The 25558-nt window shown below is 56.6% G+C and overlaps 7 protein-coding genes across 7 annotated transcripts; 4 read left to right on the forward strand and 3 right to left on the reverse strand.

The window, feature by feature from the left end:
* Positions 1-6633: 6633 nt before the first annotated feature.
* F5144DRAFT_402084 (uncharacterized protein) lies at positions 6634-8047 on the forward strand. Its single transcript, XM_066784844.1, has 2 exons — positions 6634-7205; positions 7547-8047. Exons 1-2 carry the CDS (start codon positions 6747-6749, stop codon positions 7712-7714), a joined length of 627 nt encoding a protein of 208 aa, XP_066638323.1. The 5' UTR covers positions 6634-6746; the 3' UTR covers positions 7715-8047.
* Positions 8048-10261: 2214 nt separating this feature from the next.
* On the reverse strand, positions 10262-11558 carry F5144DRAFT_607286 (uncharacterized protein; the record flags this gene model as incomplete). The annotated part of the gene is made up of 2 exons (XM_066791542.1): positions 10262-10539; positions 11495-11558. 2 exons carry the CDS (start codon positions 11556-11558, stop codon positions 10262-10264), a joined length of 342 nt encoding a protein of 113 aa, XP_066638324.1.
* Positions 11559-12022: 464 nt separating this feature from the next.
* On the forward strand, positions 12023-13299 carry F5144DRAFT_587488 (actin-related protein 2/3 complex subunit 5). The gene is made up of 2 exons (XM_066789844.1): positions 12023-12687; positions 12806-13299. The coding sequence occupies exons 1-2, from the start codon at positions 12293-12295 to the stop codon at positions 13035-13037; spliced, it is 627 nt and encodes a 208-aa protein (XP_066638325.1). The 5' UTR covers positions 12023-12292; the 3' UTR covers positions 13038-13299.
* Positions 13159-14673, reverse strand: F5144DRAFT_402121 (S-adenosyl-L-methionine-dependent methyltransferase). Its single transcript, XM_066784845.1, has 2 exons — positions 14257-14673; positions 13159-14169 (listed from the first exon to the last, which is right to left on the reverse strand). The coding sequence occupies exons 1-2, from the start codon at positions 14488-14490 to the stop codon at positions 13348-13350; spliced, it is 1056 nt and encodes a 351-aa protein (XP_066638326.1). The 5' UTR covers positions 14491-14673; the 3' UTR covers positions 13159-13347.
* A 539-nt stretch (positions 14674-15212) lies between these two features.
* On the forward strand, positions 15213-18529 carry F5144DRAFT_607289 (adaptin N terminal region-domain-containing protein; the record flags this gene model as incomplete). Its single annotated transcript, XM_066791543.1, has 7 exons — positions 15213-15364; positions 15424-15437; positions 15489-15532; positions 15582-15871; positions 15925-16259; positions 16310-18273; positions 18353-18529. 7 exons carry the CDS (start codon positions 15213-15215, stop codon positions 18527-18529), a joined length of 2976 nt encoding a protein of 991 aa, XP_066638327.1.
* An 887-nt stretch (positions 18530-19416) lies between these two features.
* F5144DRAFT_499815 (WD40-repeat-containing domain protein) lies at positions 19417-20798 on the forward strand (the record flags this gene model as incomplete). The annotated part of the gene is made up of 2 exons (XM_066786346.1): positions 19417-19623; positions 19680-20798. The coding sequence occupies 2 exons, from the start codon at positions 19417-19419 to the stop codon at positions 20796-20798; spliced, it is 1326 nt and encodes a 441-aa protein (XP_066638328.1).
* Positions 20799-22145: 1347 nt separating this feature from the next.
* On the reverse strand, positions 22146-24912 carry F5144DRAFT_402218 (uncharacterized protein). Its single transcript, XM_066784846.1, has 2 exons — positions 22805-24912; positions 22146-22691 (listed from the first exon to the last, which is right to left on the reverse strand). The coding sequence occupies exons 1-2, from the start codon at positions 24573-24575 to the stop codon at positions 22330-22332; spliced, it is 2133 nt and encodes a 710-aa protein (XP_066638329.1). The 5' UTR covers positions 24576-24912; the 3' UTR covers positions 22146-22329.
* Between the last annotated feature and the right edge of the window lie 646 nt (positions 24913-25558).

Consider the following 25558-nt stretch of genomic DNA (forward strand, 5'->3'; position numbering starts at 1 on the left):
TCGGGCACGTGTTTATCTTTATAATATCGATAACTTCGGGTCCGTTCAGGAGCATGCCTGGTTGTACAGCCCAAGTTCGGCCCAACGGCGGCGATGACCTCGTGAGACTTGGCGGTTCCGATCAACTCGGCCGGGGTGACTCAAAAGCCCGGAGGACTCGCAGATACCCGGGCAAGAACCGGTCGGACAAGCTTTCAGCTCGCCTCGTTTTCGTCGTGTGGATGTATGCGTACGGCCTCAACGCTCGAGCCTCGGCGAGAGAGAGTTCGCATGTGCTGAGAGGGAAGGCCTGGAAGACCTGTCGTGTACGGACGCGACCCAGACGACTGCGTGCGTAGAGCCCGTGACACTATCGCCTGAAACACTACGCGGGGACCCCAATCGAAATGCCATTTTCGTGTGTCAATGTTGCTTCAATGGCCCGCTCGTTCGGGTTCTCTTTCGTCGGTCTGGGCCCTCAGCCGAGTTGCAGTGGGTTTCTGAGACGCGCAGGTATGCATCCCAATCGCCGCTTCTACCGCCCTACATGCAAACGTGGGATATTGGGCATCATCGCATCGGCCTTGTCATGTAGCGTGCTTCTTTAGCATGCCTCCAGCCTCTTCACCTTGGCTGGACGGCGCCAGCAAATCGGTCGCATGCGGGGGGGGATTAATCTGATTTGGCTCACCGCCGCCTTGCCGACGGCGATGTTGGCATCCGACCTGGGCATCGGATGTCTGCCCCCACACCTCGGCCGCTGCCGCAAAAGCAGGTTTTCACTGTAACTACCCAGCACATGGTAAAGTGTGTATTTGCATGACCACGAGCCTGATTCCGGGTCGAGTCCCGCCGCCGCCGCCCGACACATTCCTCGGGTTGCTTAACGTCGTGGAAAACGGACCATTAACTGTTAGTTGGCAGAGTTAGACAATCCGGCCTCCGACGCATGTGACGTCTCGGTCGGGAACCAACCATTATCTTTTTTGTTTGGGTGTTTGGGTACTTGTTGAGACACCCCAGAGTCCAGTTGTACCATTCTTTCCGTTCGGTCCGCCCCGCACCGGCCATGGCCGGTGTTACTCGGAGCCCTGAGCAAGCCAATTGAGTGTTACTGCTCAGAGGACAGCGGCTTTGACCTGGTGCTGTAGATCACAGCCTCGGTTGGATCATTAACTTTTGACTTTCCGGACGGGCGTGTGTTGGGTTTAACTCTACGGATCCGGTCGAGGTTGTAAACCCGGGCGTGTTTCAACATGTCGCGGGCGACGGCTTTCTCATATCCGCCAACAAGACGGCAGATGCATTCGATGAGGTGCCCATCACTGGCTGTGCACGATGCTATAGGGCAGAGTTGCCCCAGGAACGGACTAGTGGTCAGATCCGAGAGGGTGATGCATGCAACATGGTGTCGGACGCCAGGAGGTTCGCGGCTGCGGGGCATGCAGACCGATGTTGACGATGTTTGAGTGGAGCCCGCTTGTTAGTCTGCCAACAATGCTAAGTGATGCATGGCCGTGCCGACTCTGATCTTCTGGTCCGAATCGAGGAGGCCGTCGAGTTAGGTAGATAACTCGGTGCTCCCTCACTTGCGGGCAGAAACCGAAGAGGCACCGACGACCCGGGTCCATGTGGCTGACTGGTTTCCGTCGATGTTGCGTACATGTACCCGGAGCTACCGATCCGGAGGCCGGGCCAAGCCTCAGTGAGCCCCAAGCGTGCGCGGTGGACAACAGAAGACGTGGACTCCAGTTAACCAACACTGAGGCGGATGGGCGATTTTGCTATCAGGCGGGGCCCTAAGAATAGGAATGCATTTGATGCAGTGCCACGACAGTCCTCAGAGGGATCCTTCTCATGTCGCACACAGATGCATGGATGGATCTTCCGGGCGATGCGCTCGGTGCGAGTGTATGTGTGGGACGGGGGGTGTCTCGAGTAGTTACGTCGTCGCACTTCCTGGTGTTTCGATGTCCGGAGCTGGCAGCACACCCGGCTTGGCCTTCCGAGGTCATGGCTCGTCGATCCGGCCGTGCAGAGGTGTCGTGATGTCTGGCGGATGCAGGACCACAGGTTGCCGTGCCAGTTGGGCACCCAAATCACGGGAAGTGTTAGGAAAACGGACAGACGGGCTTCTTTTACATACCTACATACCTACAGTGGGATTCGGAACTGGGGGTGGAGTCGGATGCGAGTTATCTGTGACGCATGGGGCGGAAGCGAAGCCGTAAATGTGCGCCGGAACCTTCTTGTGTTTGCCCAAACCAAATTCAGAACCCAGGTAGGTAAGTCGGGATGATTGCCGGTTGGAATTTTTGGATCACACAAAAGCTGAGAGGTATGTAACAGCTCATCCATCTTGGTGCACTGAGACCCGAGTTTAGATATTATGCTGGAGACCGAAAGTGTGTGTGGCTGGGCGATGACGCCCGTGTGCCTTGTTATTTTTTTATTTCATTTTTTTTTTCATGTTAGGGTTACCTACCACTCCAACAATCTGACGGATTGGGAGAACTGCAGCTCGTGTGTGTCCTATCTTAGACTGCGCATTGGTGATGCTTTCCGTTTTTATCGAACATGCCCTGCAGCTGCTTCCATTTTAGAGGTGTTTGGGGGCTGCCTGCCCTACACGTGTTTTTGCCAGTGGTGCCTGGTACTGTGCTGGATCCCTCTTTCCTTCCCAGGTAGGTAGGTTCCTTCCGTAGGTACCAATTCCTAAGCACCTACCTACCTAAGGTACCTAGTAGGCAGACGGAATAATGGAAGTTTGTGATTTACGGCTCTGGTTTTTTTCGCCTGTTTCCCGTCCCATCCGCCCGCCCCATCTCCTTCATTAATCGCGCTGATCTGTTGCGAAAAATTTCTGTCTACCGCACGGGCGATATTGCGTCCACGGTCGGCTGTTCCGAAAAGAGAATCCAGGTCCCAGCGGCTTGGTTTTCACGTTGACACATGGACCCACTCCTGGGCACTCTCAACTGGGAAATCATTTTGGGACACCGGCACCCATTACGAAGGGGATGCAAAGCTGGTACGATAGGGTTGGCCGAGCACCGAGCAGCAATGAACAACCAATACCGTGCAGACGTGTTACCTGTCGGGTCCCGAGTTATGGTCGTCGCATCACAGAGAGCCCAAAGTTATCACAGAGCGTGGCTTTGACGCTCTGCCTGGCAGGTATTACCGTCTCATCGACACAGTGTGCATGCGTTCGATGCCCTGCTCACATCATCCGGCCTTCACGAAGGTCCCAGTCCTGTGTAAAGCTGAAGCTGAAGCGCACGCAGGTACCCAGAAACCCCGTCCAAAGCTCCGTTGTGGGACAAGCAGGCGCCCCATGCCCCGGTCAATCCGCCGAAGGCGTTCATCACCCTGCCTTGAAATGGAATCGCTCTGGTGGAACTCGACCAAACTGTGAGAGGAGCTGAGGAGGGCAGTTTGCTGCCCGTCCGGGCTTGGGCAAACGGTACCACCCCATGCCGCCAAGACGCGTAACGGAGAGGCCCCCAGGGGTAAAGTACATTGCGGCTAGGTACCGTACCTGAGGACTCGACGCCAACACCAGGGTCCGGGGTGCAGGAGCAGGGGCAGGGTAAGAAAAAAGATCTCTGCCATTTCGTTTCCCTGGTCTCGCAGCAATCCCATCCCTTTATTATAAGCCCGACGGCTCCCCTTCCCCATCTTGTCCTTTTCCTTGGTTTCCCATCACAGCTCTTTCACCCTCTTCACCGGGTTCTTCCTCACAGGCCTCTCTCCTAACAGCCTTTGGCACAATAGCCTCCTTGATCTAGCCTCTTGTAACGCTGTTCAACTTCCTAGCACTGGACCTGAAACTACACGCAGGACCAACACCCACGCCATAATTTCCGACCTTGAGAAGAATAGGCCCGAGGGTACATCAGACGCCTTCACCCAGCGCCAGACTCTTTTACCTTCTGTCACATCGGCTGCGCCTCATTCCGCGGACCCCCAACTGTTGCAAGAATAATCCGTACGAGCGTCCACGGGTATCGCCTTCAGCTCGATCCACAGCTCTGTCAAAGTCGCGCTTATCGGGCCTTGCATACGATTCGGCAGCGCTGCCCGCTCCCTTGCATCATTGCCTCGGCGTTTCACCAATCCCACACTTGTTCCGTCTCTGCTTGTCGCCGGATGAGGTTTCTTGAAATGTGAGTCACGGTCGCGACCTGCTTAGCTGAGAAGTAATTTCGGCTTGATTACCGGTTCCCTTGGGTCCGGGAGATCACCGATTTTGGCCCTTGTGCTATTGCATCCACATGCCTATATATTAGCGTTGGGACTCGGTCGCTAACATGTATCCCTTTGTGTTTTAGCTCCACCACGCGCACACCCGTCACATCAGCCACCATGATCGTCACATCAACAGAACAATTCTTCAACTTCGGGCGGGGGGCGTACGACACAACCGGGGTCCCCAAGCCGCCGCCGCCCAAGCCTCGGTAAAACGTCTCGTCGAGTGCACCGCGCTTCGCTTGATTTGCGCCGATGCGGATCATCGGCGCAAATAGACCAATCTTAGTGCGGACAGCAACACCAACACGACGCCCAGCCTGGCCGACTGATGGTCGACAACAAACATCTCCTTTCAACCTCTTACGATACTCGGTTTTAATCACGGCTACAACACTGCGCCATTCTTCGACTATTGTCCCCGATGGCGCGGATCATTCGCATTCCGATACAACATTTTAATCACCATTCCTCGCACGATAAACATTTTGGCTCGCGGCCACTTGCTTCCCAGTAGCAAGGAAGGGAGGCTTCATTCCGGCGGTTTTGTTTTCCTTTTCGATTGCACGGCGTTCAAAGATATAGACGGGACGGATTTGGGAGGTCTTTTTTTTTTTTTCTTTTTTCTTCGGCGGGGTGACTTTAGTCACATGTCACTTGACATCCCGTTCCTGCGTACCGCATCAACAGTGCGGTGCCAACACAACCTCGAGCTGGCACGACACCTGGATCTCGAAGCCACCGGCTCCCTGCCCCAACGATTCCGACCTCCTAATTTGCTTGGCTCGGTGCCACGGTCCCGGGGGCTCTGGCTACCGACGCCTCGCCGTCATAATCGGTCTCGATCGATGCTTGTTTTGGGGCACGGGTCGTGTCTTGGCTGCGATGAGGCCAGCACACGTTTTCTTTTGCTGTTCAAGGGTTGTGGGATTTCGGCTCTATGGGAAAGACTTGGGCGGGCAAAAAGAACTGATTTGATTTGGCATATAGACTCTTTTCCCTTATCTTGTTTACTCCTGTAACACCTTTTCTTTTCTCAGGTGGCTCTGTCTCCTCGCGGAGAGGAGCCACCAACACCACGGCAACGACCCTTTTCCTTTTTCACCCAATGTTTTCAATACTGTACACAAGATGGTTGGAGCGGAGGAGTTTTACCATTCAGGCCACGAAGGGTGCTGGGCTGGATCCAGGTACAACGAAGATACCCCCTGGTGTTTAGACAAAGATGTACACTACAAGATGCGCGGTGGCCGCACAGCTCAGAGCTTAGTTGAAGTGATGGATATTCGAGATTCAATTTCTATTTGCTCAAACACTTGCGCAACGTGGCGAGTCCCCCCCTCACGCAGGCTAGTGCGATTCGCCCCGGCCAGAAGCAGCAAGGAACAAGCAGTTGACTGGTGAAGCAGTTGATCAGGTGGCGGTCCATAGCAGCACGTGTCACGGGGAAAACAACTGGGGTTGGTTGTTCGTGGCAACGGCCTACTGCGAATGGGGACCTCGGGTCTATCCGGCTCGTGACTCCTTTCATGTTTGAGTGCCACATCGAGTACTCGCACCAAACCAATACTCGCGGAATAAGCAAGCACCAAGTTGAAGGGAGTCATGCCGATGCCGACTCCATGCTCACCAAAGTGCCGGCGTCATCGCGGTTGTACTACACCATACCACGGACGTGTGTGTCATCAGGGGCGCGCATGCTGTGGTAAGGTCAGCACGGCGACAGGCGACAAGCGACAGGCGCCATGATTCATGGGACGGATCTATGGGACGGGACGGGAAGCGCTAGTTGTGAAACGAAGGTGACGCCGTCTAACTGCCTTAGTAGTAGTGTAGACCACGACGAACGAGACTCCTCCTCCCGGATGTCCCCGGTAGGATTCTGAGTGCCGGTACTGCACTAGGGGGGAGAAGTTCTTCTGGAAGGCCCGGGAAAGCCGGAGCCCCCTCCGCGCTGTCTGGGCCGGGTCATGTTGCCGGTTTGGGTAATATAGGCGGCCACCGAGCACACCAAGTGCGAATAACTAAGTGATGTGAGACGGGTGGATTAAACGAGACTGTGTTACACGGGAGAGGCAGGCTCCTGTCCGAAGTAAATCTGTACTGAGTCGGGGCTCGGGACAGAGGGTTGCGAGGCAACACACAATCACTAATTCTAGTACCTACCAGTTAACAAAAGAAACCATCAATCCATCCCACATCCCACATCGCCACCCCGAAACACCCAGGTTTTACCCTTTTCTCCCCTGGACCATGGCATGCATGCAGGTGAGGATCTTTTGTCAAATTCTGGTAACTCACCTCCCTCCTCGGTCGGCCAAGCCCCGAGTTCCAGGGGCACGGGAAACACCACAGGCACGAGGAGCACTAATGCACGCTTAATAAAGGGGAGCAAAATCGGACAAGTCTCCCAGGGCTGCGGTCCTGGGTCCTGCTGCACCGGGAACGGCCGCCGGGCGGGCCCCTGGTAAGGTGTGGCCTCGTTAACGACCTATGCAGCTACCTACCACCTTGGGATGTACCTGCCTGGGTCAGTGCCTGGGGTCATCTCGTCGCCCACCGGTGGGTGGTGGCCCACCATTTCCAAATTAAATTCCCTCCCTCAACGTGCTCACACCCACGAGACACATGGCCGGGCTTCAACTCTCTCCAATTACCTACCCCACCCACACCACGCTTTGGAATGTCGGGATCCTCTCTCCCCTTCCCCCCAGACCTGTCAGGACCCAAGGACCATAACTAACCAACCACCCAACGCAACACGCGCCGGGATGCTATCATCACGATCCGCGCGTCCGACCGTCCGACCGTCCGTCGGCGTTCACTCGATTTCATTATCAGCTCTGCGGTCATGCTGCACTGCCACTGCGGCGGGAGGGCAATATCGCGCCGTTGCGTCGCAGCTGTGCCGCCATGTGCATCGTGCCGCGTGGGCTGGGCAGGGCTCGGCAAGGCTCGCAGGGGGGACGAAGGAGGTGAGATGATGACCTCGTGCGGCAGCAGTGTTCTTACTATAGGTATGTAGAGCATTGTATGTATGTACTGTGTATGTACGCGCAGTACAAGTACGCAGTTCCTCTAAATTCGGGGAGGTCACAGCAATGCTTCCATTTCCATCACCGAGCGTCTCGGCATCATCCATGATGGACGGCCACACGCACGGCGTTTCCGTTCATCCCATCTTCTATCCAGCCATCCATCCATCCATGCCATTAGGCTCCCCGTTTCGCAATTGCGTGGGGGTGTGGAGTGCGAGGATCTAACCTGGAACTCCTTTCCGTTTTGAAATGACAATTGACCACGGACCACAGATTAGTTACGGGGACCACAGACCACGCGCTCACTCTCACTGTCACTTCATGACATGACGCGGAAATACCAAATTTCGAATCCCATCACGGCAGCACTAGGCAATTGTCTCGAAATGACGAGTGGTCTTCCCACGCTTGCCGCCATCCCTTGCCACTGCGCGCTAACGCACTGATCTTCCCCTGAGCGATCACTCGCGTCCTGGGCGCGCCTTGGGGGGACCTGGTGCCCCATGCGCTAACTGCTGGCTTTTGCACGATCGACGCCATGGCGCGGTCCACTTTAATCCCGAGCGCCATCCCATCCCATGACCGGACCCCCAGCCGCGGAGCGATCCGGTGGGATGGGTCGGTCGCAAAGAGAGAGAGGGTCGCAAGTCAGCACGCGCAGTTAGGGGTTCCGCGTTTGATTCAGAGGAAGGGCACCCACTTCCCCTTCCGACCCGTCCCGCCCAACAATTGCCAATCCTGTCTAACTAGTGTAGTTAACGATAAGACACCTACCCACCCAGCATCTATCACTCGGGCTCGGCCGGGGATCTCAACAAAGACGGCGTGTCGTTGGCGTGCGATGATCCGTCACAATCCCCATCCATCCATCCGTGCGACCGTACCCCATCTTGGCCATCGCCCCGTCGCCCCGTCTGTTTGTTGGCGCCCTCGCACCGGAGGCTTTTTTTTTTGTCTTGCCCACAAAAGCATCCCCGGCAGGCAGATCCTGCACGTTTCATCAAATCCGAGAACCCTTGGGGTTTAGTGGCTCCAGTGGCTCTCAGGTGGGTTCCTTTGATGCAGTTCAGCTGCTTTTGTTCTAGAAACTCCACTTCCTTCCATCCCCTTTCCTAATCGGTACAGAAATCCCCGGTCCAGACTTCGCACCGTGTTGTGCTAAAGGAGCGAGCAACCTCCTCACTTCCATCTGTCTCCAAACGTAAGAACCGTCTTCCGTTTTCCGACTTCCCAAACGAGACGGGCTTGATGCTTTTTTCATTTGTGTCTCCCGTCCCAGGGATCTGGCTCAGACCTTTCCGCTTTTGCTTCTGCTGAGAGATCAAGTTGACGGGCAACACATCAGTTTTTTTTTCTTTCGTTTTTTTTTTTGCCCACTTACGGGACCGTGCTGCCATTTCTTATTTGCCCCTTGGCAACGGAGCAAACACCAATCAAGCCAGCAAAAAAGAAACACGAGAAAGACAACAGACAACAGCTCCAAGCCAGAGAGGGTAATTCTTTTCTTTGTTGTCCCGACTCAGGGAGCGTAGGTCACATGTACATGTACATGTGTACAACCAAGCCAAGTCACTGATCCCCCCCACCACAAAACGGAGGGATTCCCCCCTCACCTCCAACAACACACACCCACACACCAACCCAAGTGAAAGTGACATATCCACTAGTTGACTAGTTAGTTACCATCCACCACCACCTCACGTGGGTGGGCGCAGCGGAAAGCATGTCGGTTCCAGCTCCCCGAGAGTGCGATCCCCTCCTAGCTGCTCTCCGTTTACCGTTCCCCCGGGTAACTAGTGCAGTCCATCAGTCAGGATGGTAGTTACCCCATCCCGGCTTCCACGCTTCGGGAAGGTCAAACTAGTTACCCCCTTCCATCCATCTGGTCTGGGGAAGGGGGGTAGTTAACTGAGTTAGTGTATTGGTGTAGAGTGATAGGCATGACTAACGAACGAACGAGCCACCCGCTGCTGCACTACACGAGCCAGCTATCCTTGCATGCATAGGGAGGTTTGGCATAGCGAAGTTAGCTTAGTTTGGTTTGGTTAGTTAGCGGCAGTGGTGGTGTCCACCACGTGCTGTCTCGCCTCGCCTCGCCTCGCTTTCCGTCGCCGGTCGCCAATCAGGCGAGCTGAGACATGCTTTTTGATATGGCTTGGTTTGGTTGTCTGGGATTGGGATTCTCGTCTGGGGGGGGCTTGTGTTCGCTAGGCTCGGGCATATTCCTTTGGTTATCGGCTTGCGTTGGGCTTGGTGCAGTGGGGATGGTTAGTTAGGTGGGTAACTGCTGTGTAGGTGGGTAACTGCTGTGTAGGTGGCTGGACTTGATGGGCTTGATCGGTTGGGGAGCCACGAGGGCGGAACGGCGGGTTCGTTCCGTCGGTGTTCTAGGTTGTTTTTTGTTTGACCAAGGGATGGGCATGGGTTGAGATGGCGCGGATCTTCCGCGGTGGATTTTTTTCTTCTCCCTGTTCTTTTTGGATGTGACGGGTTGGCACGGGAGGTTGGTTGGGTGTTTGTGGTGTGGCTGTCACTTGTGTCTTGTTTGGTGACCGGAAATGCGTCGATGTAGGGGATAAGTGACGTGACGGATTTGCTGACGGTGACATTGACGATGGATCAGTCAACGGAGCGGGGCGACGGTGAATCCAGGGAGGTGGTTCACGCTAGTGCAGGATTTACCGTGCATAAAGGGACCGGATCTAAGAGCGCCGTGGCGATTGCTTCACAGGGACTGGGTTGCGGTCCGGGCGCCAGGGCAAGGGGCAGAGTTTTCGCTCCTGGACATGGGGCTCGGGCTCCGTACCAAAGGGAAGTCCCGGCCGATCGGGCTCCCCGGGTTGGGGTTCGCTGTCAAGTGGCTTGTGGCGACTAGGTCCTGAGCTGAATGCACAGGTCAACACAGCTGAGGTGAGAGAACGCTGGGAAGGTGGGCTCATCGGATCGGACGCTCGGCTCTGTATTGGAGTTTAGTAGTTGTTGCCTGGCAACTGTTATTCAGAGGAGCCAGTTGAGGTAAGAGGAGAAAGGAAGAGAAAATCGTAGAGTGAAGGGAGCACCGCTGCCGTATTCAGTTCCTTCTCCATGGCCCGCCGTTCCATGCGGCCGATGGCCTCAATGCGGCGTCCGCGCTCTTCCCGGTATTCCTCCCCCATGGGTTCGGGCTGTTCCTGCAGGTCACTGAACACATTTTCGGCTTGCCTCCAGCGATACATGGTCGCACAGGATTCCTCTTCGGTGCGGGAGATGGCAGTCCGCAGCACATCTTGCTCTTTCTCGGGTAGGTAGTAAAGGTGATGAGTGGAAAGCAACCAGTCGAGCCCGAATATCGTGAACCGTTCCCTCTTTTCTGTCTTGTTGAGAATAAATGTGGTGCAGACATGAATCATCCTCACTTCAGTTGTCCCCTGGTAGCGAATCATGATACATTATGGTCTTAGTCGAGGGTCTGTTGAATCTGTCTGGGTATTTACAAACGGGAAGCATACAGTCAACTATGATCAATGTGGTGATAGTATCATGTTTCATGCGCCCATCTTGTCTGAGTTTGACGGCTATGGGAAACGGTGTGTACAGAAACAGCAAGTTCTTCACTTATCTCCGCTTCACCCGCGTATAAGTTGGGTTCCATCGGACTCCGTGTTTCAGTTCAACTCAACATGATCAAAGTTTGGTGAGATGGCATCACTTATATCTCTACGTGTGAGCGGCCTGAGCAGTAACGTTGTGTCAAGGAACAAAATGGGCATGTCTGGGGACGTTAGGTGGATTGCGATCAGACACTGTGAATTGAGTTGCCCTGCATTCTGCATTCTACTGGCTGCCGACTTAACTCTCGACCCTAAACATTTGCTTCATTCACGATAGCCGTGACGTTCAGACCGGGATATTGAAGTCTTAGTTGCCGCCAGTGTATCTCAATTCCTCTCACGCAGTACCAAAAATTGCACCTTGAAATGGTAATAAATGATCACTTGCCAGCAACGATGCTTGACGCCAATACGATGTTCTCACCACCTACCAGCCAAGGCACTGCTAAGTAGATTGTAGAAGGCGGGTTCCCATTGTGGAGGGAATGGATATTCAGTTCATGTGAATACTGTTATTGACCGTTAAAATTAAGAGGTATACAGGCAGTCACAGAAGAGATGAAATCTCTGGACCCTTCTTAGTGTTTGGTGGACTTGCTAAAGCCCGACAGAGACACCAGGAAGGATCATACGTACCTGGTCGGTTCTTAATTGCCACCACGACGACTTGCTGCACCGGGACAAGCTTCGAACTATCCATCGCCAATCCTCTCTTGGAAAGCATTTCGTGCCCGATGTCGGTTATGCTGCTTTGTCCCGGCTATAGCCATTGTATTGTTCTGCCCGCCACTTCCAATAAATCGCTTTATATGCTTCATATTCTGCCTTATTCCCCTTCCAGACTTAGCAATGGCCAGGTCAAGGTAGTCCAACTGAGGCAACACTTCAGGATCGTGAGATTATTCGTGGAGTCCGAGCATTGAAGTGAAGCTATAATACATTATTTTGGCAATGCCGTCAGAAACAACAAGAAGCATATCCATAGCCATCCAAGTTGTATCTTCCCTCCAATCTCAAACTGGCTTTCGGTTCCGGCTCCGCATCCGGCCCAGCCCGGCACCCCGACTGTTTAGCAGTTCGGACCGGGCCCGTGGCCGGGGGTGGGGCCGGAAAAACCCCACATACAGCTGCTGTGCGGGGCTCAGCAGCTGCTTGCAACGTCAACCAGCAATTGCGGACTTGCCAAAGCAGGAACCCAACCAGCAGCAACAGCACAAAACGACGAGGAGCAATCGCAACAGCGCAACCCCAAGACTCGAGACCCAAGAACCAGCGAAGCCTCAATCAACAACACAACCTTCCCTCCCTGACCCAAACCCGAGCTTTCGCCCAAGCGCGCACACCCCACCACCCAAACCCTCGAACCCCCCCTCCCCCAACGAAAGTCCAACCCCCCCTCCCCCACACACGACCCAGCACCCACCCACGCCCACCATGTCCATCATCCGCGAGCACACGCAGGCGACGCTGAGCGACGCGTGGCGCACCATCAACATCGACGCGCTGGAGGAGGACTCGTCGGTCAACTTCGACACGGCGACGCTGCACCCGAGCACGGCCGACCCGGCGGCAGCGCTCAGCGAGGCTGACGTCCGCCAGCTGACGGGCCAGGTGCGCCAGCTGCTGCGCGGCGGCGACGCCGAGGGCGCCCTGCGCGGCTGCCTCGAGAGCCCCGCGTACGGCGCCGTCGACGCCGCCCGTGAGGCGGCCTTGCAGACGGTCATCGAGGTGCTGCAGAGTATCAAGGCGAGTGATATGACGCCGATGCTGCAGCGGGTTTATGCGAGCCCCGGGGGGAGTGAGTGTTTGGATGTGTTGATGAAGTATTTGTGCGTGGTATCTTTCCTTTTATCGTCTTACTTTTCCCCTCTACCTTTTCTTGTTCCTCTGCTCGTTTCATCTCCCAGCCTCGCGACACAGAAAGCTAATATCGTATGCGCTGGGCAGATACAAGGGCATGGCGGCCACATCGTCCGCCTCCTCCGGCAGCGCGCCGCGCACACCGACCCGCATGACGCCCCAGCAGACCGGGTTCAGCCAGATTGGCCCGCGGCCCGGCGCCCCGACCGAATCGACCGGCGCCGCCATGAGCGTGTTGCTCAGCTGGCATGAGAAGGTGGTTGAGGTGGCGGGGCTGGGATGCATAGGCCGGGTCATGAGCGATTGGCGGAGGGTGTAAGGGAGGGTTAATATGGCGTTGGGGAAGCTGTCTTATGGTGACGATTAGAGCATCAAAGCAAGTCGGGGTTTATAGACATGGTGGCGTTTTGCTGTGACTTCGGGCATCTACCAGCCGTCGGTGACGCTCCTTGAACATGGCAGGTTTTACCGGCTGTGATCTTTGGTTGTTGAGCCGGCTCCGGGCGAGCTTTCGAGCTTTCCGTGCCCGATCTAGCCATTGGAACTTCGTCGAAACGGGATATGGGACCAACCAACACATTTTTTGTTGTTTGCACACTACTCCTACAGCCAGCCAACCTTTTGGCCCCTTATTTCGCCTCCAAGATATCCTTCAGGCTCACCTCCCCGCTCCCCCTCTTCAACGGTTTCGGTTGATTACCCCCCTCCTTCCACCCAATCATGTGAATAATCCTAAACGTCGCCGGCAGGCTCCCATCCTCATTCCCATGCAACGCGCGATAAATCCCCTCATTCGCCAGCAGCACATCCCGCCCAATCGCACCCATCTCCCTCCCCAACACCGCATTCCCCTCCCCCATCGCCTGCAGATCCTGCATCAGCGCAAAGGTATCCGGATAATCCACCACCACATCCTCCACATCGACCGTCAGCATCTGGAACCCCGCGCGGCCCAACAAACCCCCCACATCCCGCACGTCCGCCAGCGGCGAGACATGCGGCGAAATGCCCCCGCGCCGCTCCTGCTCGGCCAGCTGCAGCGACGTGCGCAGCTCGAACAGCGTGTCCCCGCCCAGCATCGCCCCGATGAAGGGGCTGTCCGGCTTGAGCACGTTGTTGATCTGCGCCAGCACCCCGGGCAGGTCGTTGATCCAGTGCAGGGACAGGCTGCTCAGCACCATGTCGAAGGAGGCGGGGGCGAACGGGAGGGTCTCGTCGTCGGTGAGGACTTGCCGCGTGAGGTCGAGCTGGCGGTTGAAGGGGAGGGAGGCGTCGCGGTGGAGCAGCGTGGCTGAGGAGTCGGCGGCGATGAGTGAGGTTATTTTGTTGGAGAGTGGGGGGGAGGTTGGCGTGGCGGGGTCCGGGTCCGGGTTCTCGCGCGTTAGGGCGCGCGCGATGTTGCATGAGTTGGCGCCGAGGTCGAGGACGCGGGGGAAGTGCCGTTTGATATCCTGCCGGTTTTTGGTTGAGGTTAGATTTAGAATTAAAATGGGAGAAGGGGGTTCTCGTTGCATTCCAAGGTATGCATGGTTGCTTACCAGTAGCCGTTCACACACGCGCATGGCCACCTCGTCCTTGAGGTAGTCGGCCTGGCGGCTGAGCTCGGGATTGGCGGCTGCCCGCTCCTTCTGTTGCCATTTTGAGCGGCTGTTGAAGACCTTGAAGACGGCGCCGCCTGGGGCCTGGAATGCGTAGGCCCGCCGCGTACTGGGAGGTGTAGTCTGTAACCGTAAGTGTTGCGGCCGACAGGCTCGGGGCAAGTTCAGCCGCATTCTCGGGGGGCTGGCAGGCAATGGCCTGGCATTTCTGAAGCCGAAAGTTCGTGATGTTCGAACTTGTTTTGGAGATGGATGGGGACCTACCCCCCGGTTAATCGATTAAATGGGACATATTTAGACCAATTACGGACTAGCCCCAACTGTCACTGAGACAGAAAAGGCACGGCCCATGCGGGGACTCGGGGCGGCCATTGAAGATCAAGGGATGCAGCAACAAATGCGACAGTGCTCTCCTTTGCTCCATCTTTTTGTGGACAAGGCGACAAACACGTCCCACAGCAACCCCTGAACCACATCGCTGTCGCCGACCATCTCGACGACTGCCGCGCGCATTTTCCGGACCCGATCCTTTTCGAACCCACGACGCGTATCGATTTTCTCGGACGCCGAAAGGGAGATGCAGGAGGACAGGGCGACTTTTGCTCGGTGACCTTGCACGCGCACTCGACAAGGAACAGGTCTTCCGTTGCTCCGCCATCCCCGATTCTCCTGCTGCTCGACGTCTTGATTTTCCCCGACCATGACGATGATGTACTGAAGAACTTCGGTACATCAATACCACCCCGTGCAGCTGTATTTTACACATCCAACTCGACGGGCCTTGAGGGGGAAGAAGAGCGGATACCGGGAGGAAACATTGCCCAGCTTTGAGTTCAGCACAAATTCAGAGGTGCCTTTAAGCTGTTGGGGCTGTAGGCTTTGGGTATTCATACAAAATGTCGTCCTCAGGCCCTACCGGCTTCCTGGGCCGGTCCAGCAGCAGCAATGCGAACATGCGCGGACTGGTTCAGTTTATTGCCGATTTGAGGAATGCCCGTGCCCGCGAACTGGAGGAGAAGCGCATCAACAAGGAGTTGGCCAATATTCGGTATGTCTGTCATACCCTTGGAGTGTTGTCGAAGTGGTACTAAACTGCGGCGTGTCTAGGCAAAAGTTCAAAGGTTCGCAACCCCGGGACCGTCCGCGCTGGGCGGGGTGCTAACGCAGTGTAGATGGTAACTTGAGCGGATACCACAAGAAGAAATACGTGTGCAAAGTGGGTGGCCCCATACTGCAGGATAGGGACGCTGGCTGATGCGCAACAGCTTCTCTACATCTACATCCTGGGCTGGAACGTCGATTTCGGTCACCTGGAAGCCGTCAACCTGATCTCAGCAACCAAATACTCGGAGAAACAGATTGGTTACCTCGCCATGACCCTATTCCTACACGAGAAACACGAACTTTTACATTTGGTGGTCAACAGCATTCGAAAGGACCTGCTCGACCACAATGAGCTGTTCAACTGTCTTGCGCTGCATGCTATTGCAAACGTCGGTGGGCGAGAGATGGGAGAAGCGCTGAGTCCTGAGGTTCACAGGCTATTAATTTCACCGTACGTTTTGGGATCCGGGCTGTGTCTAGGAGACCATCGCTGACTAGGGGCAGAACTTCAAAGGCGTTTGTGAAGAAGAAGGCTGCACTCACCATGCTTCGCCTTTACAGAAAACATCCAGGCATTGTTCAGCCGCAGTGGGCAGAAAGGATAATATCGCTGATGGACGATGTCGATCTCGGCGTCGGTGTGTCTGTGACCTCCTTGGTCATGGCCTTGGCTCAGGATAACCCGGACCAGTACAAGGGCGCATATGCCAAGGCTGCTGGCCGACTGAAGCGCATCATCATTGATGGGGAATATGCGCCAGATTATTTATACTACAAAGTGCCGTGCCCCTGGATCCAGGTCAAGCTTCTTAGGCTGCTGCAATACTTCCCCCCTTCAGGTATGCCCGGCCATGTTCGCATCCAACACCAATCATCTGACAATATCCAGAGGATAGCCATGTCCGCGGGATGATCCGGGAGTCTCTGCAAAAGACCTTGGACCTCGCTTTGGAGACGAATAAGAACGTGCAGCAAAACAATGCTCAAAACGCCGTGTTGTTTGAGGCTATTAACCTCATCATCCACCTCGACACAGAGCATGCGCTGATGAAACAGATCTCATCACGCCTCGGCCGGTTCATCCAGTCGAGGGAGACCAACGTTCGGTACCTGGGTCTCGAAGCCATGACTCACTTGGCTGCGCGGGCGGACACGCTTGACCCGATCAAGCAGCACCAGGAGGTTATTATCGGGGCGCTTAAGGACAGAGACATCAGTGTCCGGCGGAAGGGTCTCGACCTGCTGTACAGCATGTGCGACTCGACAAACGCCCGGGTGGTTGTCGGGGAGCTTCTTCATTACCTGCAAAGCGCAGACTTTGCGATTCGGGAAGAGATGGTGCTCAAGATCGCCATCCTGACGGAGAAGTACGCCACTGATGTGCAGTGGTATGTCGACATATCCCTCCGCCTTATTGCCATGGCGGGCGACCACGTCAGCGACGAGGTGTGGCAAAGAGTGATCCAAATCGTTTCCAACAACGAGGAGTTGCAGGTTTATGCAGCCCAAAACATCCTCCAGTACTGCAAACAGGATCACGGTCACGAGACACTGATCAAGATCGGCGCCTATATTCTCGGCGAGTTTGGGCATCTCATCGCGGAGGAGAAGGGGTGCAGCCCGATTGAGCAGTTCCTGGCGCTCCAGAACAAGCTGCCCGCGTGCGGGTCGAGCACCCGGGGCATGATTTTATCGTGCTTCGTTAAATATGTTAACCTCTTCCCGGAGATCAAGCCACAGCTCATCAACGTATTTAGCGTCTACAGCCACACGCTCGATCCAGAGCTCCAGCAGAGGGCTTGCGAGTACCTCAGCCTCGCAACCTTGCCGACAGACGACCTTCTCAGGACCGTGTGCGATGAGATGCCGCCGTTCCCAGAGCGCGAGTCGGCGCTGCTCTCAAGGCTCCACCAGAAGCACGGTCGCACGAGCGACAAGAGGACATGGGTTGTTGGAGGGAAGGACGCCAATGCGGATGCCGCCGAACTGACGATGGCCAAGCAGGGAGGTCTCAAGAGGACCTTCACGGTGAACGGTCAGGTCGACGGGCGCACACCCGCAGCCAACGGGCACTCAGCCGCCAACGACCTCATAGGCCTCGATATGAGCAACATCGGGCCGGCGGAAGCCAAGGCGCTCAAGGCCCCCAACCTGGCCAGCGCAGCCCACCTCTCGCCCAACTGGGAACGCGGTTTCAACCGGCTGCTGACCAAGGCGGATGGTGTGCTCTACGAGGACGGGCAGATCCAGGTCGGGGTGCGGTCCGAGTACCGCGGGCAGATGGCGTGCCTGATCCTGTACTTCACCAACAAGACGCCCGCGCTCATCTCGTCCTTCACTACGACGCTCGACCTCGACGAGTCGGAGAAGGCCAACCTGACCTGGGACGTCAAGGGCCTGCCCGACACCACCATCGCGCAGGGCGCTCAGGCCCAGCAGGTCATCATGTTCGAGGCCAAGCGCGTCTTCGACAAGAGCCCCACCATCCGCATCAGCTACCTCGCCGGCGCCCTGCAGGCCCTCACCCTCAAGCTGCCCGTCACCGTCCACAAGTTCATGGACCCCGCCGAGCTGTCCGCCGAGGACTTCTTCAAGCGCTGGAAGCAGATCGGCGGCGCGCCCCGCGAGGCCCAGCACATCTTTGGGCTGGCCGCTACCGGAGGCGGTTCTCGGGCTGGGGAGAGAGAGATCACTGAGGGCTTTGTCCGAGCTGTCGTTGAAGGCTTCCGCTGGGGCGTGCTCAACGGCGTCGACCCCAACGGGAAGAACCTTGTGGGTGCGAGCGTTGTCCACACCTCCGAGGGGGGCAAGTACGGTTGTCTGCTGCGGCTGGAGCCGAATTATCAGACTCAGGTGCGTTTCATTCATTTTCCTTTTCGGTTTCACCCTTTTGACAAGAAGCGTGTTTTGTGCTAACTCGTGTGCTTTACAGATGGTGCGGTTGACGATCAGGGCGACCGAGGACGCCCTGCCGCCGCTGCTGCTGAAGATGATGCAGGAGCGGCTTTCTAGGGGCGTGTCGACGGCGCCGGAGAGGTTCACGCCGCCGACTGTGAGTGAGATCTCGGATGCGTTCAGGGGTATCATGGTCACCACGAGCAATAGGTGAGGGGCTGGCGTGGCTGGATGAGGGTTGAGGAGTGGACGGGGGTGGGTGATTGGGGGAGAAGAGGGAATGCATACCATACTTAGTGCCTCTCTCAGTCTTTCTCAGGGCACGTTAGTCAGTCACCCCCCCCCGGGGTGGGGGGAGGAAGGAGGCGGGTTCGAGATTGATGTGGATGCGACGATGTGTCTGCTAAGTATCATTCGCTGGTATATCTTGGCTGGCTGTTGTAGCAACTGTAATGGATTACTCGTATTGAAGTCGACGATGACCTCACCATACAGGGTTACTAAGGAGTCATTGAGTGGCCGTAGTGTTTCGAGGTCGAGGAACAGGTTAGGGGAGATGTCGTTACGGGTTAGGGTTATCCTGTCAAAACGATTCGAGCATGTGCCAAGGCGGCTCATTGCCCCGCAGCGATGATCAGGCGGCCCAAGCTCCTGACCGCGCTTGCCAGGCCAGAGCAGGCGTGCAGGCGTGTGCCAGGAAGCTTCCAATGTTGGCATGTCTCCCCCCGGAAGGCAGCAGAGCTCCGCCTCTATTTCATTCGACAACATCCCAGCATCCATCTTGAGTAACTCGAACTTAGAACATTCAAAAGCTTCCATTTCCACCGCCAGAACAAGGCCAGGCTGCCACAAGCCCCGGTTACCTCAATTAATTGTTGCTTTGTCATTATTCTTCTGTATCGCACAACACGCACCCACAAACGGCGCACGCATCGTCACATCAAACCCGACGTAAACTTCCCGGGTTGCATTGCAACAGGCTACAGCACCCTCACCATTCGTCCTCCTCATCTTCCACACCATCAGACGCAGTCAGCCCCGCAATCGAAAACGCATTTCTATCGTATCCGACGCACACACCCGTAGGGGCTGACAACCACCATGGCGGACTTATCGAACACCAAGCTCAACTATGTTACCTTCAATCAGGACCACAGCTGTTTGGCTGTCGCCACCAGCAGGGGCTTCCGAATTTACCACACCGACCCCTTCAGCAAGATATTCAACAGTGATGAAGGCAATGTCACGATTATTGAGATGCTCTTCTCGACCTCGCTCGTCGCCATGGTCCGCTCACCGCGCCATTTGGTAATACAAAACACCAAGGCAAGTCAGACGCAGCTCCTCTTCTCATCCCAACCCAGCTAATGCTGATCGACCTGCAGCGCGGTTCCATAATCTGTGACCTCACCTTCCCGACCGCCGTGCTAGCCGTTCGCCTAAACCGGAAAACATTAGCTGTGGTGCTGGAAGAGGAGATTTACGTTTATGACATAGGCAATATGGCCTTGAAGCACACTATCGCGACGTCGCCGAACCCGAACGCTATCTTCGCTCTGTCGCCCATGTCGGACAGGAGCTACATCGCTTATCCTATGCCCAAGCCGCGCGAGGACCAAGGCGAGAGACGGCCTGCACACGCGCCTCCCCTCTCGGAATACGTGCCGCCCACCTCCGGTGCTCTCATGGTCTTCGACACGACGGCTGGAAAGGCCGTCAACGTCATCGAGGCCCACAAAATGCCCCTGTGCTGCATCGCTTTGAATCACGAGGGCACAAAGGTGGCTACGGCTTCGGAACGGGGCACGATTGTGCGAGTCCATTCCGTCCCGGAAGGCCATAAACTCTTCGAGTTCCGCCGCGGGACCATTCCGTCAACCATCTACAACATGTCGTTCAACCTCAGCTCCACCCTGCTGTGTGTCTCGTCCAGCACTGAAACAGTCCACATCTTCCGCCTGGCCAGCGCGCAAAACGCAAATACCGGAGGCGCTGGCCTAGCCGCGCCGGAAACCCCGGGCAGCCCTCGCGCCAACCGCTGGTCACGATCTAAGAGCATTGACGGCAGCGAGTACTCGCCCAGCGGCGATTCCGACTCATCACCTCGGGGCGAGACGCCCGAGGCCGGACCCAGCGGTCCCTCGGCGGCTAGGAGGCAAAGCGGGACGTTTGGGAGCATGCTCCGGCGGTCGTCACAAATCGTTAGTCGCAGTGTGGCTGGGGCCGTCGTGCCTTATCTTCCGCAGTCGGTGGCCGAAATGTGGGAGCCGCAGCGCGATTTTGCGAGCGTCAAGATTCCCAAGCCGACAAATGCGGGGGACGCCCTTCTAGGCCCGGTGAGTTTGCGTAGCGTGGTGGCTATGTCTAGCAACTCACCGCAGGTCATGGTCGCCACGAGCGACGGTGGCTTTTTTGTGTACACCATCGATCTGCAAAACGGCGGGGAGGGTTGTCTCCTGCGACAATTCAGGTTTGTTTTGTGATGAACTCTTCCCGCGCGCCCCGCCCATGCTAACCTGTATTCTTCAGTGTTTGTGACTTCGGGATGAGCGCCTCTGGATACGGTTCATAGGGGTCGACCGATTCTAATGACATGGAACGTCAACATGTGCCTCAAAGCCCTCTTCCTGACGACTACGTTGTCGTTGATGTCCCGCCTTCCCCGCGTGGATCCGTCCTCGGCAAATTGCAGGCAGCCGTGGACAGCCTGTTGGGCAGCCCGTTGGACACGTTTTCCCGGGCGAACTTGGGTTTGATGGCCGTGTCTTCCTCCTCTTCGGAGGGAAGTGAGGGATCTATTTTGGACCCAAGTCCGGATGACTCGCTGAGGTAGGCCGGGTGAATGGGGGGTTGCTGATTTCTCTCGGCTTAGTTTACGTGACGTACGAGTTGGTTATACAGGTCTTGATTTTACGGAGTACGGGCGGACGGGCGAGCGTCATGGGTGCCTCAAGACTCAGGGCTATGGGTAATAGGACCGGGGCAGGGGAATTTCCCTGTGCATAGCGTTTGGCGTTTGGTTTCTGCGGTAACGGATATTCGTATTTTTATGAAGCGCTCATGTTGGTAGCGTAGTAATATTAACTAACCACTTCTTGAAGCCCCATCACTTGCCATGCCTCAAACATTGACAATTAGAGTAGCAATGCGACAGGGTTGTGTTACGGAGTCGATGTTTACAATAGGACTGTTTCTGAATCTACCATCGGTTCGTTCTCTCGTTAACCTTCAACCCCTAGAAGTCGGAAATCACGGTGCTGGGGGAGGCAGGCCGGTGTCATTTCAAAAGGCAACCAGAATGGAATTGGTCAGAACTCTTCACTTCCCACTCCGCTTTCACATGGGAAAAGTAAGGGACCGGCCATAAACATGTTTCCACACCCGAACACGTCACCATGATACCAGGACAAGGCGTGCTTCAATTTCAAAATATCCTCGTTTTCAGTCGTGGTTGTTCCACAATTCCATCCAGAGCCGCCCGAGCCTGCCCCTATCCAAGTCACAACAAGACCAATGAGTAAACCGAAAATAAACAAACGCATAACGCACAGAGAAAGAAGCCTCGGACGCCAGGTCATCAACCGAATCAAAACCCTCCAAATCGTAACATCCGCTCGCCCGTCACAGCCGATGCCATATCGTATCATACCTATAAAACATTCCGCCCAAGAACAATGAACAAATCAAGGCCCACGCCTGATAAGAATAAAGAAATATGGAAGAGCCGTAGATTGCTTGCTTGCTTGCCTGCATAAATAAAACCGTATATCAAAAGCCGCAGCCCGAGGAGGGAAGGAAGGGAAAAAAACGTGTATCGTCTCGGGAGCAGCGATACGCTAGTTAGAGCGAGACCGGAAGGAGGCGTAGTGGAAGTAGGAATGGAAGGAAGGAGAGCCCTCCCGCCGGGGGAGGTGCCCGCTCCCTTCTTCCCCATCTGGACAGCCCAAGGTAGGTAGCTGGCCAACCAGGCAGGTAGCCACCCCCAGGCCGTCCGTCCCTCACGACAAAGCCAGCTCAGCGAGCATAAGGCTTATTCATGAGGGCGATCTCGCGCGCAATCTCGGCCCACTCCAGCTCGCGCTTGAAGCCGCCGCCACCGCCGCCGTCGCCGTCACCATCAAACCCGCCATCTTCTCCATGACCACCACCACCACCACCGCTACGCAGCAACAGCTCCTCCCACTTGAGCAGCTCGTACGCGAAGCGCAGGTGCGGCTGGATGATGACGTTGAGGCGGCGGGCGCGCACGAAGCAGTAGGCGCGGGGGAACGACATGCGGCGGCTGCGCATCACCTCGGCGATGCAGATGGTGGCGCTGCGGGAGACGCCCACGCGACAGTGGACTAGTGTGGCGGTGCCGTTGCGTCGGCCGCGGTCTGTGGGGAGGGGGGAAGGGAGGGTTAGTGTTTGTTTTTTGGTATTTGTTGTTTTTTTGCGGTTGGTAAAGGGGTTAAGGGCATTGGATATTAAGGAGACAAGGAAAACTCACCAATAAACTCTAAGCACCGCGCAAACTCGTCGGTCAACGGATCGATCCCATTATCCTGCACGCCCTTGACCAGACACACATTCTGCTCGCCCCACGCCTCCAGCTCGCCGTCCCTCCACATGGCCGTCTCGCCCACGCTCAAAATCTGCCCCACCCCGAGCGCGCGCAACAGGTCCGGGTTGTTGGCGTGGCCCAGGTTGCCCAGATACATGTACTCCAGCACGCGGCTGGGGAACGACCCGTCAAACCCGGCCCACCACCGCGGCTCCTCCAGCTCCTCCCCCTCCTTTGCCCCCGCCGTTCCTAACCCTGCCGTGGCTAGAGCGCCGCGAACGGGTGACGCCTGCATCAATCGCGGGGCGATCGCGCCCAGCAGGCCGACGTCGGAGGGGTAGGCAAAGAGGTTGCGCTGGCGCGCCGTGTGCAGGTCTAGCCAGGCCTGCGGCACGGGCTGCCCCGTGGCTAGGCTGTGGTAGGCGACGGCGAGGAGGGTGGATTCGGTGTAGCCGTCGTTGCAGTGGAGGAGGATTTTGCGGGGGCGGGTTGTGGTCGGTAGTTGCTGGGGTGGTAGTTGTTGGGAGGCTTCGTGGGGGGTGGGGCCGAGGGGGCGGGTGCCGTGGGCGAGGTGGTATATCCAAGTGCAGGTTTCTAGGATGCCGTCGGCTTCGGCGTGCGACCAGGTCGGCGCGAGGATGCTGCCCGAGGAGGGGAAGTCGAGGTGGTATTGTTTGGTCTCGTCGTCCGGGCCCTCGGCGATGGTCGCCAGCGCGGCCGGGTTCAGGCGGCCCAGGTCATTGCACTCGATCAGAATGTCATAGGACTGCTCTTCCTCTGACCCGGCGTCGGGCGTCGGACCCAGCCACACATTGTGCGAGATCTCGGATGCCCGCGTCATGTCGTACATCTCGCGCCGCTCCTGGTGGAAAAAGTCGAGCACGGTCCCCGTGAGCAGGCCCTCTGAGTTGACCGACACGATCTCCGGGTGCTTCTCCTCGAACTCGGCGAACGGGCTGGTGCAGATAAAAGTGCTGTACTGCGGCAGGTGGTGGCGCATGGCGTCGTGCCGGTCCCGCCATCTCTGTTGGGCGTCCGCGATGTCCCAGCCCAGCTTGCGCACGGCCACGGCGTCGCTTCCGTAGACGATGATGTCCGAAGTCATGGCCGACTTCGCAGCCTGGATCTGGAAGTTGCGCACCGAGAAGCCCTCCCTCGGATCGGCCTCGATGAACTCGGAAACGGCCCCCTCGAGCTGTAGAAACTCGTCCGGGGATATGGCGCCTTTTAGCCGGGACACGCCGAGATCTCCGTCGGCCTTGACCACAGTGATGCCGCGGAGACACGGGGGTGTCCTCCGCAGGGCACGCTTCCGGGCCATGAAGAAAGCTTGCTGGATGGCGTTGGATGGGTGGAGGCCGTGCAGCCAAGGGAAGACCTGGGACGGTTCCGGAAGCGGCTGGCGGGCGGCATGGTCCATGGCGGCGGCCACACCATCGGCATCGACCTTGTAGAGAGACAGCCGTCCCATGTTAACGCGGGGGTACTTGTCCGCGGGGTATAATAGCGAGCGGGCCAGCCGGCCATCCTCCTTAACTGGCGACGGCGGCGGCGTTGTGGGCTCCTCCTGGGGGATGGGTCCTGGCGGACACACGGGGATGTGCTTGTTGGGCACGGGGACGGGACATTGCGAAGGGTGGCTGTCGAGCGTGATGGTCGAGGTCAGGGAGGTGGGACGATGTGGTGCAACGGGTCGAGATAGGGCAATGGTCGCCATGATGGCACTTCACGGGTGTCGCGGTCGTTCTTTACGGAGGGGGATGGGTCAGCATCGGCACGGAGGCAAGACGCGACTTCGACTCGGGGCGGAAACTCGAGGGGATTCGAGGTAATTCCGAGATTCGACCAAAAGAGGAGGAAGATGGAGGGATCGACACAGTAATATATGGGTTCAAGATGAAATAACGTGGGAATCAGTATTTCAAGATGCGATATGGGTGGTAAAATCCGGGCCCTGTCCGATGAAGAAGGTCCCGACGGGAGGGGTCTTTGTCAATTCTAGTTGTTGATCGGGATCGAGAGGGTGGGAGAAATGTATTGGTCCTCAAGTCGAGGAGGAGTGAGGGGGGGCAAGCACACACTGCACACTCACTGCGCACTGTAGCACCGCAGCACAACAGCCTTATCGCTGATCCCTGTTTTATGTGAAGCGAGCTGGATCGAATTGGCTGTCTGCTCTTAATAAAACCACACAGTGCAAGGTGTTGGGCGGCTGATAAGACGGTTGTGGAACGGTAATGGCGTCAGTTACCTTTTTGCTCGGGCAATGCAAGGGAGAGATGCAGAGACGCAGACGCAAAAGACGCAAAGACAGTGGCGCAAGTGCCGAATTGCCCACGTGGACTTGGGTGCTAAGCTAGAACAAAGAAGGTGAAGGTGAAGGTGAAGGTGAAGGTGTCGACATGGAAGGAAAAGAAAATAAACAGAAAGAGAAGAACCTGAGCCCCGGGCAGCTGCGGCTGACGGGTAGCACTGATGGGAGCTTCGAATTGCCAATGGCGGGGCCAAGCACCCGGGTCCCCCCCTCTGGCCACCACAACGGCGATGATGATCTCTTCAGTGGCGATCGCATTGATCAAACACCCCCATTGCGGGTACCAAGGATGGCCTGTGAGCCTGTCACCCGTGTTCTTTGCTTTTCAACGCCCGAGTCAGTGATATTCGTTGGTTTCTACAACAAGTAAGGTGCCTTATGTCTAC

This window comes from Chaetomium tenue (assembly GCF_020726465.1).
Source record: "Chaetomium tenue strain MPI-SDFR-AT-0079 chromosome Unknown F5144scaffold_8, whole genome shotgun sequence".
NCBI classification, from domain to species: Eukaryota; Fungi; Ascomycota; class Sordariomycetes; order Sordariales; family Chaetomiaceae; genus Chaetomium; species Chaetomium tenue.